The sequence below is a fragment of the Megalobrama amblycephala genome, unplaced genomic scaffold, assembly GCF_018812025.1.
Source record: "Megalobrama amblycephala isolate DHTTF-2021 unplaced genomic scaffold, ASM1881202v1 scaffold343, whole genome shotgun sequence".
Lineage (NCBI taxonomy): Eukaryota > Metazoa > Chordata > Actinopteri > Cypriniformes > Xenocyprididae > Megalobrama > Megalobrama amblycephala.
Window position 1 is genome coordinate 184,816 of NW_025953347.1, and position 18,809 is coordinate 203,624.

General features: G+C 42.0%; 1 protein-coding gene across 1 annotated transcript; it reads right to left on the minus strand.

The window, feature by feature from the left end:
- Positions 1-854: 854 nt before the first annotated feature.
- Positions 855-18,458, minus strand: LOC125261175 (SLAM family member 9-like). The gene is made up of 6 exons (XM_048179783.1): positions 18,315-18,458; positions 13,795-14,115; positions 11,163-11,462; positions 10,761-10,883; positions 2,723-2,977; positions 855-1,023 (listed from the first exon to the last, which is right to left on the minus strand). The coding sequence occupies exons 1-6, from the start codon at positions 18,361-18,363 to the stop codon at positions 980-982; spliced, it is 1,092 nt and encodes a 363-aa protein (XP_048035740.1). The 5' UTR covers positions 18,364-18,458; the 3' UTR covers positions 855-979.
- Positions 18,459-18,809: the final 351 nt, after the last annotated feature.

Sequence of the window (18,809 nt, forward strand, 5' to 3'; positions counted from 1 at the left end):
ATTCTTGCTAACAAGGACAGTAAATCTCTAGCATCAGTCACATGTGTGTCTCTTGAGGTCAGGGCAGTGAGGTTTACACACTCAGATCTTATAGCTTGTCTCCGTTACACGTTAAACCTGCAGCTAAATGAATACATTCTGTCTAGTGAGTTTGTAGTTAGATTAGCACATTATTGATCTGATTGACTGTGAGGTCATACAGGTTTTCTGTGATTGTATTGACTAGATCCTGAGCTCAATAAGGGGAACAGACACACAAGAACAGCCTCAAGAGCTTCTGGAAGATGTTTGTCTTCAGCTTCTTCATTAAATCTCAGCAGATCAGGTGAAGATGGGAACTAAATATTCCTTTCACACTCATTTAAAGTTTAAAGACACGTGCTGCACCATCTTTTCTCAGAACTAACTTCACTTTTCCTTCGTTACAAATCAAAGAACGACTTTAAATCTCAGATTTCAAACCCTGGAGCTCTTCATCTGACTGGTCGTGTCAAATTAGGTATATTCCTCTCACAGCAAGAACTGTCAGATCTGTCTCAGTTCATGAAACTCTGGTGTGGAGATGGTTTAGGCACTTCGGTATGCTTGAATGACATTCATTTAGAGTGAGCTTCATGAGTTTGAGATAAAAATTATAACAGAATGAAAAAGTAGTGTAAATTTTCAGAGGAATTACATTAGAAATAAGAGGCCTGTTTCATTGTCAGGCATTTGACATGAAATTACAGTGTCATCGAGAGATGTGTCAAAGAGGTAACTCTAACTAAAAAAATAACTCTTTTTTTAATGAAGAATTATGTCAATAAATATGCAGAATCTGTAATGTAATATAATAGTGTAGTTGTGTACTCACCATAGACAGTAACATTGAATCTGTGTTTATACGATGAGCGCCTGCGGCTGATATCAGCTTCATATTCTCCAGCATGTTCAGTTCTGATGTTTGTGATGGTCAGAGATCCAGTCTTCTTGTCCAGCTTCAGTCTGTCTCTGAATCTCTCATCAAGATCATCACGGATGATGCTGGTCAATACAGAGATTTTAGCTATTAGACTCCTCTTAGTTCCGAACATCCACTTTATCCCACCATCTCTCTGTATTTCAGTAACATTAGTCTGTAGAGTGACTGAATCTCCCTCCATCACTGACACTGACTTCAGTTCATCAGCAAACACTCCTGAAGAACAAACAGTTTCTCAGTGAACAAGTAAATATATTTTTATTGATTAATGGTGGAAGATGAAGTTTATTAGAGCGTCACTCAAACAACATGCAACTGTTAAAACAACATAAACTTGTCCATAACTTACCAACCAGACAGCAACAGCAAAAAATAAATGTGTGAAACATTTTCTTCATCAATTCAGTGATCTGAAATAGTTTCAGTCTGAAATCCTGAGTGTCTGCAGTAAAGATGTGTCAAGAACAAGCTGCTGACAGTGTTAACTATTTACTAACTTCCTCCAGACTGAATTAGACCACGCCCCCATCTCCAACCACACACCCTCTCTCCAAAACCCCGCCCACAATGTTGTGTTTTGTGCATCACAGGTGGAGTTTATGAAAAACTTGTTTTGCGTAATGTCAGATCTTTTAAAATTATTTTTAGCAGTTGCTTTATTATTGTGAAAGATCTATCTATAAAGAGTTTAATTTGCCTAAATAATACTCAAATAAAATCTTCATATTCCTGAAGTGTCTGAATTCTACGGAGCCCTAATCCTGACATTGAAGAAAAAAAAAATTATATCGTGGCCACGAATTAGGAATTCGTTCCCACGATTTAACAATACGTGCGCACGTTTTATTAACTCGTTCCCTCGATTTAGTTAAATCGTTCCCACGTTTTATTAATTTGTTCCCTCGATTTAGCTAAATCGAGGGAACGAATTAATAAAACGAGGGAACGATTTAACTAGCTAAATCGAGGGAACGAGTTAATAAAACGTGGGAACGATTTAGCTTAATCGAGGGAACGAATTAATAAAACGTGGGAACGATTGAACTAAATCGAGGGAACGAGTTAATAAAACGTGCGCACGTATTGTTAAATCGTGGGAACGAATTCCTAATTCGTGGCCACGATATAATTTTTTTTTTCTTCTATGTCAGGATTAGGGCTCCGTAGAATTCACTCGTTTTCATTTCCTCTTTCAAGTGAACTATATTAGGGCAATTACAAAATCAGGGTTTTCAAACAAAGCAACTTTCTTACCAGTTTACAAGACAGAAATAAAAAAATTAACAAATAAAAAAATGTAATTGCTTTTATGCAGTCATTTGCCTGTTATTAAAACAAACATGTTAATCTGCTTTATCAATACAGAAATATTTTCTGAAAACACCTGCGATTGCTGATAAAGAAGCAGCTCTATACTCAGGGGTCAAGAACTACATCAAACACCAACCTCAATGATGGTGACCTCAAACAAAACATCTAAACTTCTGTACATTTCCTACAATATTGAATTTTAGATCAAAATTAAGTTGAAAGAACGTTTGAGGAACATTATACCTTATAAAAACATCAAGAAAACTGGATGTTCCCAGAACAACACTGAATATTTAGAGAACAGTCTTATAACAAAATTAGCTGGGAGAGATAACTATTTTGCAATTATTTCGTTATTTTAATAATCAAGGATAAAAACAATCAAATGTTGAGATAGAACTACTTTAAAGCTTTACTAAATAAAACAGGTGAAAACAATATATAACTCACCATAGACAGAGAGATTGAAACTCTTTCTCACACTGTTGGTCTGTAGTTTATAATCTCCAGCATGTTCAGTTGTGATGTTTGTGATGGTCAGAGATCCAGTTTGATGATCCACCTTCAGTCTGTTTTCAGTGTTTTCAGTTCCAAACCTCCACAGAATCAGATCTTCATCATGTGTTTCAGTAAGATCAGAGTTTAGAGTGACTGAATCTCCCTCCATCACTGACACTGACTTCACTTCATCAACACCAAACACACCTGGAAAACATAAAAGACTAAATACCTGGTTTGTTCACAAACAGGTGAACCATTTTTAGATAAGAGCGCTTGAAATATGTGAACACTTCAGTGACCGACCGATCATGAACTAACAGGACAGTGTTAAACTGATTTTAAGATGCATCTGAAACCTCCACCATCGGAAACAACAGATTTCACTTTGACTCTCAAACTGAGCTGCTCAAGTAATGATTCACATTCATGTTTCACTCTGAAAGCATTTTGGTTATTATTAGTTAAAGATGAATTTAATCTGCTTGCTCTGAAATTACTGTTCCCTTTCGATACTTCACTCGTACTCCCCGCTGCTGAAGCCTTTTTCAATAACGCAGTGTAACTGCATCGTCATTGGTTCACTCATAGACAAGTTGTTGAACCAATGACGGCGCGGCATAGCTGCGCGGCCTATGGCGACAAAGCGCGCGAATATTCCCGCCGAAAAGGGAGGGGTTAGGGGCTATATAAGCAGGCGTTTCGCCATAGGATTTCAGTGTTTTCTCCTTCAGCGACGACTCTACTTCTCTTCGCTGATCTCCGCCTGAAGCCGAAGAAGCTCGCCGCCGTCTGAAGAGGCTCCCGCAGCGGACTCGGCTGGATTCGCTGGACGAGGACAGCGCCGGCGCCTTCACTGACTGCAGCTGCAGCGCCGTCGTCTAGCCGCTGCCTCCCGCTTCCCGCTCCCGGCCGCTTCCTGTGCGTCCCCTGCCGCCATCCGGCGCGCCGCCTGAGAGCTTCACCCGCGGCTTAACGCCGCTCTAAAAGAGCGTTCCACAGCGGTTTTCACCGCTTCTAAGAGCTTCCGCGGCCCTCGCCGCTCTACAAAGAGCCACCCAACTGCCGTTTTCACGGCACCGGCATCTCCCCGATGCCCCGTCACTCATGTGCTACGTGCAGGGCCCCCCCTGCACGATAGCAACGGACACAGCGAGTGCGTCGCCTGCCTGGGCAAGCCTCATGCGGACGGCGCGCTTGCTGGAGACTCATGCCCGCACTGCGAGTGCATGAGTCTCAGTTCCCTGCGCTCGCGGGTCGCCTTCTTCACGGAGGGCGATCTCGCCGCTCGCGCCCTCCCGTCTCCTTCCTCCCGCGAACCGGCCAGGAAGAGACAGCGGGGTAGAGCGACTCAGCGCCCGGAGTTAGGCGAGCTCACGCCGGCCCAGCCCCCGCGTGCCTCGCCCTCTCCTCCGAGGGAACTCTCTCCCGTTCTGTTCTCTCGCCCTGAGCAGCGTCCCTCTGCCGAAGCAAGTGACCTCGTCTCATTCGGAGGAACAGACGACGAGCAGGATGACTCCATGTCACTTGCAGCTTCCGAAGTGGAAGCATGGGTTGGTGAGTCGGATGACCCCGCTCCCCCGCCTCCCTTGGAGCCCATTGAGCACGGCCAGGGCATGGATGCCGAACTATTCCGCATCCTGTCCAGAGCCGTGGAAGAGCTGGACCTCGAGTGGGCCCCTCCAGAGGAGCCGTCTCGCAGCCGCCTGGACGAGTGGTTCCTGCCAGGCCGCCGCCAAGCACCTCGCCAGCGCTCAGCGCCCTTTTCCCCGAGGTCCACGAGGAGCTCACGAAGTCGTGGCGCGCTCCGTATTCCGCCCGCCTTCACACAACGCACCGCTTCGCCCTCAACGCCATCGATGGCGCCGAAGAGAAGGGATACGAGCACCTGCCACCCCTAGACGAAGCGGTGGCTGCTCACCTCTGCCCTCCCGCGGCTGTGGGATGGAAGACCAAGAGGGCCCTTCCTTCCAAGCCCTGTCGGACCACCTCCACTTTGGCTGGACGGGCTTACACCTCGGCGGGCCAGGCTGCCTCCGCGCTTCATACAATAGCCATATTTCAGGTCTTCCAGGCCAAACTCCTCCGCTCGCTGGACGAGTCTGGAATTGACGCGCCGGCTTTCAAGGATCTTCGCAGCGCCACCGACCTTGCCCTGCGAGCCACGAAGGCCACGGCCCAGGCCATCGGGCGTTCCATGGCCAGCCTGGTAGTTTTGGAGCGCCACCTGTGGCTCAACCTTACGGAGATCAAGGACCTGGACAAGACGGCCTTCCTAGACGCCCCGGTCTCTCCCTCTGGTCTCTTCGGGCCTGCAGTGGACGGCTTCACCGAGCGCTTTACTGCTGCGCAGAAATCGTCTCAGGCTATGAGGCATTTCTTGCCTAAGCGCTCCAGCTCTGCTTCTGCGTCCAGCCGCCCCAGGACTGCGCCGGCTCAGCAGAACAAGCCAGCTCCACCCGCAACACAGGCAGCGCCACCCAAGGAGCATCGCTCGTGCCCTGCGAAGCGCCCTCCCTTCCCGAGACGCCAGGGACCCCAGCCCAAGATTGTGCTGGACCCGGTGCCTCCGAAGTCGTCCTGATTCGTCAGGAAGGAAGAGGATGGGGGATCGTCCCGTTGCGACCGGACAGCCCCAAAAGCTCCCACGAGTAATTTCCCCTCCGCCTCGTTTAATTCCGGGCGTGGGAAACATGCTCCAAGTGACAGCTGGGCCCACACCTGTTGCGCCCACCCTAAACAGCGTTTTCACGGCGAACAATATTTTACCTCATCAAAAAAAGAGCAAATTTCCTCTTCCACCTCTCTCGGTGTACGACCCCCTCAACGGCGGTCTGTCGCCCGATATCATTCAACCCCTTGCCACTCGGGCCGAGGCCTGGCAGGCCATCCCCGATGTGTCAGAATGGGTTATGGCTTCGGCGGGGTGCTTCAAACCTCGGTCAATCCGGACGACGCGCATGTCCTCCGAACCGAAGTCATGACGTTGCTAAGAAAGGGAGCTGTGGAAATAGTTTCCCCGACAGAGAGCGAGTCAGGCCTTTACAGCCGCTACTTTCTGGTCCCCAAGAAGGATGGTGGTCTCAGACCCATTCTAGACCTCAGACTTTTGAATCACTCCCTCATGAGACGGAAGTTCAAAATGCTGACGCTGAAACAGATCCTCGCGCACATTTGCCCCGAGGACTGGTTCTGCTCGCTGGACCTGAAGGATGCGTATTTTCACATCCAGATAGCCCCCCGTCACAGACGATTCTTGAGATTCGCATACGAGGGAGTGGCGTACCAATATACGGTCCTGCCCTTCGGGCTGTCTCTGGCTCCTCGCACTTTCACCAAGTGCATGGACGCGGCGCTTTCCCCTCTGAGGCAAATGGGAATCCGGGTCCTAAATTATCTCGATGACTGGCTCATTCTAGCCCGTTCGCGAACCGAGCTGGAACACCACAGATCCGTGCTCCTCAGCCATTTACAATGTCTGGGTCTCAGGGTCAACTTAGCCAAGAGCTCGCTGTGCCCCACCCAGCGAATCTCGTTTCTGGGGGCAGTTTTCGACTCAGTCCGCATGACGGCAGTAGTCTCGCCGGAGCGTGCTCTAGCGATTCAGCAGCTCACGGCCTCAATCAGAAACAAAGCCTGTCTCCCTCTGAAGTTTTTCCAGAGGTTACTAGGGCTGATGGCTTCCGCCTCCCCGGTGCTGTAGCTCGGCCTTCTTCGGATGCGGCCTCTTCAGTACTGGTTGAAGTTCCGGGTTCCTCCCAGCGCCTGGCGGCACGGCCGCTTATGTCTCAAAGTCAATCAGGCCTGTCTTCTAGCCCTGAAACCTTGGATGGACCCAATGTGGTTCAAGCGCGGAGTACCCTTACAGGCGGTCTCACGAAGGACGGTGCTCTCAACGGACACTTCCAACTCGGGTTGGGGCGCTGTGTGCAAGGGCAGACTGGCCTTCGGCTCGTGGAGTAACGAGGAAAGCCGTCTACACATCAACTGTCTAGAGATGCTAGCAGTGATGAAGGCCCTTCAGTCTTTTCAGGCTCACTTGACAGGACGTCATGTTCTAGTCCGATCGGACAGTATGACAGTGGTGTCATATTTAAACCACCAGGGCGGTCTCTCATCCAGCCGCTTATGCGCGATTTGGGAGTTCTTCGGGAGGGCAGAGATAGACCTCTTCGCCTCAGAAGACAACTCTCATTGCCCAACATTTTTCTCGAAGGAAGTCGATGCTCTGGCCCATACATGGCCCAGCACGCTCCTTTACGCCTTCCCTCCGATCGCACTGATCCCTCAGGTCATCAGGCGCATCAGAGAAGACCAACACAGAGTCCTTCTGGTGGCCCCGCTCTGGAGGAACCAGGTTTGGTCCTCGGAGCTGTTCAAGCTCTCCCTGAGAGCCCCGTGGCCGATTCCCCTGAGACGGGACCTCCTCTCTCAGGCAAACAGAACGATCTGGCACCCACAGCCGGAGCTTTGGGCTCTGCACCTCTGGTCCCTCGATGGGAGCCGACCAGCCTCCCCGGGGACGTCCTAAATACCATTTCTCAGGCTAGAGCCCCGTCCACGAGACGCCTCTATGACCGCCTCTATGCCTCTTGATTGGTGTTCCTCACGCAACATAGACCCTGTGGAGAGTGACGTATCCTTCATACTGTCTTTCCTCCAAGAACGCTTGGAAATGGGGCGCACCCCTTCTACTCTTAAGGTTTACGTAGCAGCCATTGCGGCGTTCCATGCTCCCATTGCTGGCCAATCAGTGGGTCGTAACGGCCTTATAATCCGTTTCCTGAGGGGTGCTAGGCGATTGAATCCTCCTCGCCCCCTCACCGTTCCCACTTGGGACCTCTCGCTGGTCCTCAGGGCCTTAAAGGGAGCCCACTTTGAGCCAATGGGTTCAGCCGATCTCAGGCCCCTAACGCTAAAGACCGCTCTGCTGTTAGCACTGGCATCGGTTAAGCGCGTTGGCGATTTGCAGGCCCTCTCTGTGAGCCCTGCATGCCTTGAATTTGGGCCTGGAGACTCGAAGGTCGTTCTGAAACCTAGGCATGGCTACGTTCCTAAGGTGCTCTCAACCCCGTTTAGAGCTCAGGTCATCTCGCTTTCTGCTCTTCCTCCCTCGGCGGATGAACGAGAGCTAGAGCTACTCTGCCCAGTCAGGGCATTGAGGACCTATGTGGAGCGATCGCAGCCTTTCAGGCAGTCGGATCAGCTCTTTGTTTGTTTTGGTGGCCGCACCAAAGGGTCTCCGGTCTCAAAACAGCGCCTTTCCCGTTGGATAGTGGACGCTATTAACCTGTGCTACTCCTCACTGGGTGCAGACTGCCCCATAGGAGTCAGGGCCCACTCCACTAGAGGAATGGCTTCCTCGTGGGCTTGGTCCAACGGAGTTTCCATTCAAGACATCTGTGAGGCGGCCGGCTGGTCTTCGCCGTCCACTTTTGTCAGATTCTATCATCTCGATGTCCCGACCTTGCAAGCTCGGGTTTTTTCAGTGTGATTAAGCGGCCTCTGGCGAGTTCCGCCTCACACAACCCCAGGAATTATTTCCTTAAGTGTAACTAGGGTTCAATTAAGGCTTTGCCTTCTCGCTTGTCTTTTGGACCCACTCCCATGTATCCAACTTCAGGCTATATCGTTCCCAGCCGTGGCACGGCGTGGTTGAATTCGTTCCCCATACGCAGTACGAGTGAAGTATCGAAAGGGAACGTACTCGGTTACTAACGTAACCTCGGTTCCCTGAGATACGGAACGAGTACTGCGTCACTTGCCGTGCCACGAGGCTGCGGCTGCGGCTTCAGGGTCGTCGCTTCAGTCGATTACACTGAAATCCTATGGCGAAACGCCTGCTTATATAGCCCCTAACCCCGCCCATTTCGGTGGGAATATTCGCGCGCTTTGTCGCCATAGGCCGCGCAGCTATGCCACGCCTGAGATACGGAACGAGTACTGCGTATGGGGAAAGGTCTCCCTTTTTCCCCGCTGCTGAAGCCTTTTTCAATAACGCAGTGTAACTGCATCGTCATTGGTTCACTCATAGACAAGTTGTTGAACCAATGATGATGCAGTTACACTGCGTTATTGAAAAAGGCTTCAGCAGCGGGGAAAAAGGGAGACCTTTCCCCATACGCAGTACTCGTTCTGTATCTCAGGGAACCGAGGTTACGTTAGTAACCGAGTACGTTTTTAAGATCACGCATCATTTATTAAGACCATTAAATCCACAGTCAGTGAAGGATGAAAACATTGTTTTTACCATTTCTACTCTGTTACACACACTTTATTTTATTTATTTATTTTACTTCTTAATAAGGCTTTGTGTAGAGTTTGTGTTGTGATTCATGGAGGCAGGAGAGATTGTGAATCTTTATGGAGAAAATGAACAAGACAAAAACTCCCAGAACAGAAATGACTGTTTACACTGAATATCATATTAATTCTTCTGCATGAGAAAAACTGTTATAATAAAAAAAATACTTTAGATTTCCTGTGGCATGTTGTTGTTGGTGTTTATTTGTTTGTTTGTTTGTTTGTTTGTTTGTTTTACTGAATTGTGTTTAGTGTATTTCTATTTAATTCAACTATTAAAATTCATGGAGCTATAATGTAATAATATTTGTACATTTAAAGCATCTTCATTCATCATCATAACCATCAGACCAACTTATCAGTATCATTCCATCTGAATTTATATTTATTGTTATACAACCTTCAATTAAAAATATAGGCTTATGATTTATTGATGTATATCAGTTGGTCCTGCTCAGTTCTCATTTTGCATTTGATGGTGTTTTATTGGCAAATATTTTTCTTCATTTGTGTTTCTGAAGCATTTGCAGCAAATTAAATGAAATATTGATGAATATTCTGGGTTTTGGTCACCAGATGGACCCAAAGTACACAATCACTTCTAAGAAAAAAAAACATCTGAAAATGCATGAATGTAAATCATATTATAGATTAAAACTATATTATAACAACTATAACAATATTTATGATATCTGATCTGTTTTTTTATTCAATGCCACAAGAAAACATAATTACATTATTTACATTACTGTCAGAAAGAGAAAAAATTACATAAAGCACATCAAACACACATTTCTATCATACACACCAGTTTTCTAATTTCTAAATCTTTCCAAAATAGTCTTGAGCAGATACAGTGATAAACATACATAATATAAATATAAACATATAAACATGCTTAACTGATAAATTCAGTGTTTTCTGCTCTGATTCTGTTATTCAGAAGAACAGCAGCTGGTTATCGCTCTGTTTCAGGATGTAGATGTGATTTTGCAGGACAATGTGGGACACGTGTGAGAGAGATACTTTACTACTATTATACTGTAATATACTAATATTATACTGTATTATACTATTATATGTAAATATTGATTTTCTTGTAGAAAAATTATATGTATCATGGCAAATGTTGCATCATGGGATTGTAGTTCATTCCATCGTAAAAGACAACAAGCAATCTCAAACTTAATCTCAAAATCTCAAATCTTTTTCCATATTTTCATAAATTTCACAATTTACACTGTTTTAATAACTGTCTAATGCTGTAAATGTGTTTTTATTCAACCGTCCTTCAATCTGATTCTGAATTCACAGTTTATTCTTATTATGACATATTCAAATATAGGCACATATATGATTCATGGATTGTATCAGTTCAGTAGGTAATATTTAGTTCAATTCTACAGTGATTTATTGATGTGACAAATATTTTTACATTTGTATTTGTGGCGTTGCTGCATACAATTATGACACAAAATTGAAAAATTAAAATAACAAATTAAGAAAAAATGAAAACTGTAATTAACAATGAAATGTAAAATTAAAGAATAAAATGAATTGTTAAAGAATATTTATCATTTTGGCCACCAGATATCACTGAACAATTTTTTTTTTTTTCATCTTTACAAATAAAACTCTTATATATGTCACAATATTTATGACATCTGTTCTGTTTCCTCCTTTTTACCTCTCGTAGATCTGACGTCATTGACCAGAAGAACAGCAGCAGCCGCAGCAGCCACGCCCATCAGAGCAGTGACGACCAATCGGAGCACAGCTTCAACAGAATCACAACAATGGGTGTGGACTTCTGAAAAAAACAAAAACAAATGAGCAACAATTAAATGAACTGTGATTTTCAACAAGCTGACTTTAGTCTGTCATGAACTAAAAAAAAAAAAAAAAAAAAAAAAAAAAAAAAAAAATCACCTTTTATGCTCCACACAAGAAAAAAAAAAACATATATGAAGTATATGATGAAGATGACAGAAGCTCATTCATCATTTCAGGCATCTTGAGTTAAAATGAAGATGTCTTGTTAAAATCAACAAATATTCAAATTCAGTGAATATTATCAGCTCTGTTGTACCTGCACATGTGTGACAGAGGTGAGTGATGTCCAGATGTTGAGTCTGGTTGCTGATGGGATTGTTCAGCACACAGCTGTAGGTGTTTTTATCCTGATATTCCACCTCCAGAGGTAGAGAGAGACTGATGCTGAGATCAGACACACTGATGCTGGACAATAAACTGTTTCCTTTGTACCAGGAGAGAGTCACATGACTCACATTCACAGCTGAACACACCAATGAACAATTTGATGAAGATGATGATGATGATGATGAACATTGTGAAGAGTCTCTGCTGATGACAGGAACAGACAGACGAGCTGGAAAACAAGAAATAAGATCAGAAAGTGTTTATTGCAGCATCAGTCAGTGATCTTCACTCCTCTCAACATTTTTAAATATTATTGTTTACACATATGGACAAATATCAGAGAGAAAAATGATTCATCATGATTCATTCATTCATGAAACTCTTGATCAGTCTCTTTCTCACACTGTTGGTCAGTAGTTGATAAACTCCAGCATGTTTCATTGTGGTGTTTGTGATGGTCAGAGATCCAGTTTGATGATCTACATTCAGTCTGTTTCTGAATCTCTCATCATATAAAATTATTGACATTGACAATCTATTAAAGTGTTTTCAGGTCCAAACCTCCACTAAACATCCTCCATCATTTCAGTAAGATCAGAGTTTGAGTGACTGAATCTCCCTCCATCACTGACACTGACTTCAGTTCATCAACAAACACTCCTGAAGAACAGCCCATCCAGACAGCAGGTGACTCCGAGCCAGATCCACGTTACTGTCACATCCATTTCACTGATCTAATACAGATCTAATCCAGGCCCGGAGATTCAGTGGGTGGGAACAACAGTCACAAAAAGATTTGCTTTCCGTATTCTTCAAAAAGCTTACGATGCGAACGCAGCGCCAATTCCATTTTTTTTTTTCCGTAAGTAGAATAGGGAAGGTGTAGGACATACAGCGAAAGCTTTTTGAAGAATAGTGCAAGGCGATCATTTGTGTTTATAAAGCATACACAGTTGTATTTTTGTAGAAAATGACTGATTGTTTCACTAGATAAGACTCTTATTCCTCGTCTGGTATTGTTTAAAACTCTTTGAAGCTGCACTGAAACTGTAATTTTGACTTTCAACCGTTTGGAGTCCATTGAAGTCCACTATAAGGAGAAAAATCCTGGATAATTTCTTTTCGACTGAAGAAAGAAAGACATGAACATCTTGGATGACATGGGGGTGAGTAAATTATCAGGAAAAGTTTATTTGAAAGTGAACTAATCCTTTAAAGAATATTTATGGTTTTGTCCACCAGATGGCCCCAAATACACCAGATTAATCTAATGAACCTTTTCTGATCCAGTTCAGAGGAGAGCATTGGTAAGCAAAGCTTTGTTTCAACATCACTATTTTTATGTTACATTTATGCATTCAGCAGATGCTTCTGTCCAAAGTTACATCCATCAAAGAGCCAATAATTGTTGTAGAACACAATCCCAGTGTATTAGACAACTACTGTAGATAAGAGGAGAGAAGACTGGACAAGGCTGTGTCCTGTGCTCTTTTTGATCTTTCTCCAGGAGCTCCTCACTGCAGAACACTGGAGATCCAGGGGGCGGAGTCGGGTAGGTTTAGGGATATGTAAAGTGGGAGGAGTTTGATTTTGTGTCCTGCAGTGAGGACCATCTCTCTTTTTCAGTGTTTTATTTCAGGGTGTTTGATGTCTTAGAAGGAAAACCAGTCTTACATTAACATACTCATATTTTCATTGTTTAATCGAATCTAAAGTGTAATTAAAAGCAAATATATTTTGCAAACATCTCCTCACTTTTGGTCACTATACTGTATCAGTCACTGACTCAAAGAATCGTCCTGATCAACAGGGGCTCAGGGTTTAACTGGATAGCAGCCTTAAAAAAGACTGTAATTTACTATTTTGCAAGTGGAGGCTTGTATAGTGTACGATAAACATGTTTTTCACTGTTGGTAAAAAAGGAGTGTTAATGCTGAGCATCAGTCACATGACACGAGGGCGGTTGAGGTCTGATCTCGCCTCACTGCTAGTGTTTGCAACAAAGGCTGTTACTGGAAAAGAGTCACTGTTTATAAAAACGTTAGTCTAAAACAAAATATTAATACTTTTAGTTTGAAACTCCCCAAAATGGATGAAACGTGCTGATCTGAAGGTCACAGTATTAATATGCAAATCATGGATATATAAAGAGATTCATATGCAGCTGAGAGTCAATATTATATTTCACATACACATAGTATAATATGATATACAGTATATTAATATTTTTTTCTTGTCAAACATTAGCGTTCACTAATTCTGTACTTTATTTCACAGTAAAGCTGTTTCTCATAAAGAGTAAGTTAAACTATGGGCGTTCTTTCACCCACACACTATTCACAGCTCAAGACATGCAAACACAAACTCACATTAACCACAAACGTCCAGAGATAAACACATTCTCATGCACATAATCTCTATGTAATGAAACTACATTCACATTATATATCTGAAGATGAAGCCTTCTGTAGATTGAGCCTAGCCTTATTTTGCAGTATTAATAAGAATTATGTCAATAAATATGCAGAATCTGTAATGTAATATAATAGTTGTGTACTCACCATAGACAGTAACATTGAATCTGTATTTAGTCTCTGAGCTCCTGCGGCTGATGTGAACTTCATAAACTCCAGCATGTTCAGTTCTGATGTTTGTGATGGTCAGAGATCCAGTTTTAATGTCCAGCTTCAGTCTGTCTCTGAATCTCTCATCAAGATGATCAAAAATCGTAATGGTCACTCCATCAGTTTCAGCTAAACGACTCCTGTTAGTTCCAAATGTCCATGTTATCTCATCACCTGTCTGTATTTCAGTATTAGTCTGTAGAGTGACTGAATCTCCCTCCATCACTGACACTGACTTCAGTTCATCAGCAAACACTCCTGAAGAACAAACAGAAACAGACTCTCAGTCACACATATTAAAGTTCAGTTAAATAATAAAGCTTTAATTGAAGTTAGCCATAGTTTTAAAATGATTACAAACTCTGGGCAAAATCCTCAGTGTTAAATTAACACTGAATCAGTGTTGAAGTTAAGTAGATAATTAAGTGATTAATTAAGTGCTGATTAGTCATTAATCTGCTGTTAACAAGCAGAATCACTGAAGGACAGAGGAACACAAGAACTACAATTGACTTCAGTCACAGGCTTAAAGCCGGGAGCACACTGTGCGATTTATAACAGTCCTTTACGATTGTTGCTTGTCAGACTGTACGAACATGATCCTCACGTCACACTGTGGGATCCCAGCTGTCATTTATGTCAGACGTGTTAAAAACGGACGTGCGCATGAAAACTTGTCCAGAGTTTTACATCATCAAACCACACACATTCGGTGACTGTGAGCCGCGTTACACACGGGACTGAAATAGCGGCTAACAAAGACATCTCTAGTGTTAATTTTGATAATGGCTTTGCTTGAAGAACTAAGACAATTTGACGTTCACCGCAGGAGGTCACACTGCAGGACTGGGTGCCAAATCTTCTGACACTGCCAGAATTTCGTCTGAAGTAAAATTTGATCCCAACGGTCATTAACCGGCTGTCGGTGAACATGTCAAACTAGCGATCAAAGACAACAGATTTTAGCCTAGGATTATATGAATCTTTTAGGATTTGCAAAATTTGTCTCAGATGACCAAATCGTGGCCAAAATCACACAGTGTGAACCAGCCTTAAGATGAAATCAACTGAAGATAAAAGACATTAAATCTCTGAAGATCTGATTCAACAACTCCACAAACAGCATTACCAGCTTCACTTATTACTAACCAGACTGACTTTATTTCTGTCACACGTCTACAGAAGATCTTACTGAGAATTAACAGAGGTTTAGATGTTGATTTATTGAAAATAAGCTCTGCTTGAAGTCACCATTACAGTGGTTAGTTCTTGCTTTAGTTAAGCAGTTTGACTCTTGACTTTTTAATATTACTTTTCTTTGGTTGTTTTAATTGTGTTTGTTATGGCAAGAACAATAAGAGAAAATGTGATCAGATGATGTTGGCTTGATGGTAAGAGTGTGATCATCATGTTATGGTCTCATAACTGATCTTATTCAGTCTAGTTTCTGTGTTTTAAGAACTGCACAAGATTGATTACAGTCTTGATATTGATCATAACTTGAAAAATATTAATAAATGGTCACATATTGTTATTTTTAAACAGACACCAGCTGAATATACACATATCAAGAATCAGCATATGAACCTCAACAATGGTGACATACTTCATGCCGCAATGCATGATGGGAGCCATACGTTTTATACTATGGTGTCTCCCAGCATGCATTGCGGCATGAAACATGTCACCATTGTTGAGATTCATATGCTGATTCTTGGTGTCTGTGTTTTTCTGAGAATTTTTATCCTAAATATATTTAAAAAATCAAAATGCATAACAACTGATCTCAAACAAACCAGTACAGTGAGAAACAAATGAACATTAAGCAAACACTTACAACCAGTAATTGAAGCAACTTTAAGATAATAAATATATCACCTGGTCATTTTTTCTTTACGGTTTCTTTTCCAACCAATTTGACAAACACACAGTTAAAAAGGCCACAAACATATCAATCCCCAGAGTCAGGAGCCCAACTAAAGCAAACACTCGTCACTACAACAGTGAGTATAAACCAAACTATTATTAATAAGATCTTCTGTATTCGTGTGACAGAAATAAAGTCAGTCTGGTTAGTAATAAGTGAAGCTGGTAATGCTGTTTGTGGAGATGTTGAATCAGATCTTCAGAGATTTAATGTCTTTTATCTTCAGTTGATTTCATTTGAAGTCAGTTGTAATTCTTGTGTTTCTCTTTCCTTCAGATTCTGCTCATTATCATCAGGTGTCTTCAATAATGCTCAATCATCACTTAATTAATCACTTAATTACCTAATTAGCTTCAACACTGCTCCAGTGTTACTCATAACACTCTGAGTGTGGACTCATATAAACTCTGTTCATTTAACACTGGGAAATTTGCTGTGTAGAAAGATAGAAACTGCTAAAGATAGAAATGTATGAAAATAGAGATATGAAAGTAAATAGATCAGTGTCAGTTTCCATTTCCTTTTTATTTATTGAAGGTGGAACTGAAGTTCATTAGAGCTAAAATAACATTTTACTGCAAAAATATAAACACTTTGATCCTTAAAATGGTAAAAACGGACTGAAAGTTCAGCTGCTCTGTTTGGTATTCTAGTGTAACAGGACAATCAGAGAAATACAAATAATTGATGAATAATGATTAAACAAATGCACTAAATCTGTAAGTGTTGTGAAATCTCAAACCAGGATCTGAAGACACTTTATATCAAGATCACATTCTTCTGACTGATTTAAATTGTGTGCTATTGATCTGTACTAATACCAGACCCCCCCCCAAAAAAACCTAACCAAAACACAAAAGCACAGCCAGAACCAAAAAAACAAAAACAAAAAAACAGTTTTTCTTTCAACAGCTCTGGGGTTTGAAATATGTGTTTATAAAGATTATCAGAGAGTGTTATGGACTGTAGTGAAGTCATGTAGGAAAAATTATATTTCTGTCTTTGTGGTTTTTTTGCTGAGTAGATTGTTGAGGCTGTTTGCAGAGAAAAAGATTTTTTGATCATACCTCAGTGATCATACCCTGCAATCAAAGCTTTTATAATATTTATATCTCAAATAATGATTATGTGAAAACATAACCAACAACACCTGATCATCTTTTAACTTTGCTTTTCTGGTTGGTTTTAACGCAATTAAAACTGCCCAAACAAAATCTAATACTAAAAAGGGTCAAGGGTCAAGAGCCCAACTAAAACAAACCCTGACCTCGATGATGGTAACTTAAAAATTGTGATTTTCTCCTTTGGTGATTCTGCTTGTTATCATCAGGTGTCTTCAATAATGCTCAATCATCACTCAATTAATCACTTATTTATCTCATTAACTTTAACACTGCTTCAGTGGGTGAAATAAAAATATGGCAGGACTTTTACTTTATAACCTTAAATATAAGACTAAAAATGCTGTATTCTGCTGTCAGGCCAGTAGTTGGCGATGTCACTTTGGAAAGAAACACTTCATGCTTATACTGAACACAAAACGCACATGACGTCAACTTTTGATAAATTTACATTTTTGTAGTTTACACGAAGATGACAATGTTATGGTTATCGTTTTCAAAAAAAAAAAAAAAGGCACCTCAGTCATTTCCTGTCGAACCAGCAACCTTTGCGTTACCAGTCAAACTCACTAACCATTAGGCACATGACTGCCCTCAAAACACTGTTGTAAAACACATAAAAAGAGTTGTTTCATATTTACACCTGGCCACTGCTTGCATGACATTAATATGGAGTAAGCTTCATGAGTTTTGAAATACTCTGACAGTATGACAGGTGTGACAGCGACAAATTATAATATTACAAAAGTTAGAGGCTTTTCTCATGGTCAGTTTTCATTGTCTTTAGTCTTATGGATTAATAATTGGAAAGGAATTGTCATAGAAATGTGTCAGAATGTTATATATTTAATTTTATACTACTAGGAATAGATATGACAATGAATATCCCAAATCTGTAATATATAAAAGATTGAGCTGTAATTCTTTACTCACCAGTGACAGTAACAGTAAATCTGTGTGTGGTCGTCCTGCTGCTGCTGCTGATGATCACTTCATAAAGTCCAGAGTCTGTGTTTCTGGTGTTTGTGATGGTCAGAGATCCAGTCTGATGATACAGCTTCAGTCTGTCTCTGAATCTCCCATCAAGAACATCATCATATGTGGAGATTTCATCAAGCTCTCTGTTGATTTTAGCTATTCGAGTGTTTCCAAACCTCCACTCTATCTGATCACCTGTCTGTATTTCAGTAAGATCAGTCTGTAGAGTGACTGAATCTCCCTCCTTCACTGACACTGACTTCAGTTCATCAGCAAACACTCCTGAAGAACAAACAGTTTCTCAGTGAACAAGTAAATACAGTGGGTGAAAAATCTCTATTTTAATTGATTAATGGTGGAAGTTGAAGTTCATTAGAGCATCACTCAAATAACATCTAACTGTTAAAACAACAAAGTTGTCCATAACTTACCAACCAGACAGCAACAGCAAAAAATAAATGCGTGAAACATTTTCTTCATCAATTCAGTGATCTGAAATAGTTTCAGTGTGAAATCCTGTGAGTGTCTGCAGTAAAGATGTGTGGAGAACAAGCTGCTGACAGTGTTAACTATTTACTAACTTCCTCCAGACTGAATTAGACCACGCCCCCGTCTCCAACCACACCCTCTCTCCAAAGCCCCCAATGCTGTGTTTTGCAGTTGCTTTAATTGTGAAAGATCCATCTACAAAGTTATGAATTTAAAGTAAGTCATCTTAATGTATAAATAATACTAAAACAAAATCTTCATATTCATGCTAAGAAAAATCTTGCTAACGTAAAATCAACCAGCTATCTTATTTTATATTCTAGTTTGTCATCGATTTAACAAATGTTTTCATCTGTCACACTTCTGATTTGGCTAGATCACAAATTTGAATATACAAGATCCAAAATCCCAAGCAAATGAAACTCTAATTACCATTA

Bases quoted from the DNA above. Each gene is read 5' to 3' on its own strand.
- LOC125261175 (XM_048179783.1), bottom strand. From the start codon at position 18,363: ATGAAGAAAATGTTTCACGCATTTATTTTTTGCTGTTGCTGTCTGGTT. The intron at 10,884-11,162 runs GTACAACAGAGC...TGTTTTTTTCAG, and splicing joins CCTCTGTCACACATGTGCAG to AAGTCCACACCCATTGTTGT. The intron at 2,978-10,760 runs GTAAAAAGGAGG...TATGTTTTCCAG, and splicing joins TGACGTCAGATCTACGAGAG to GTGTGTTTGGTGTTGATGAA.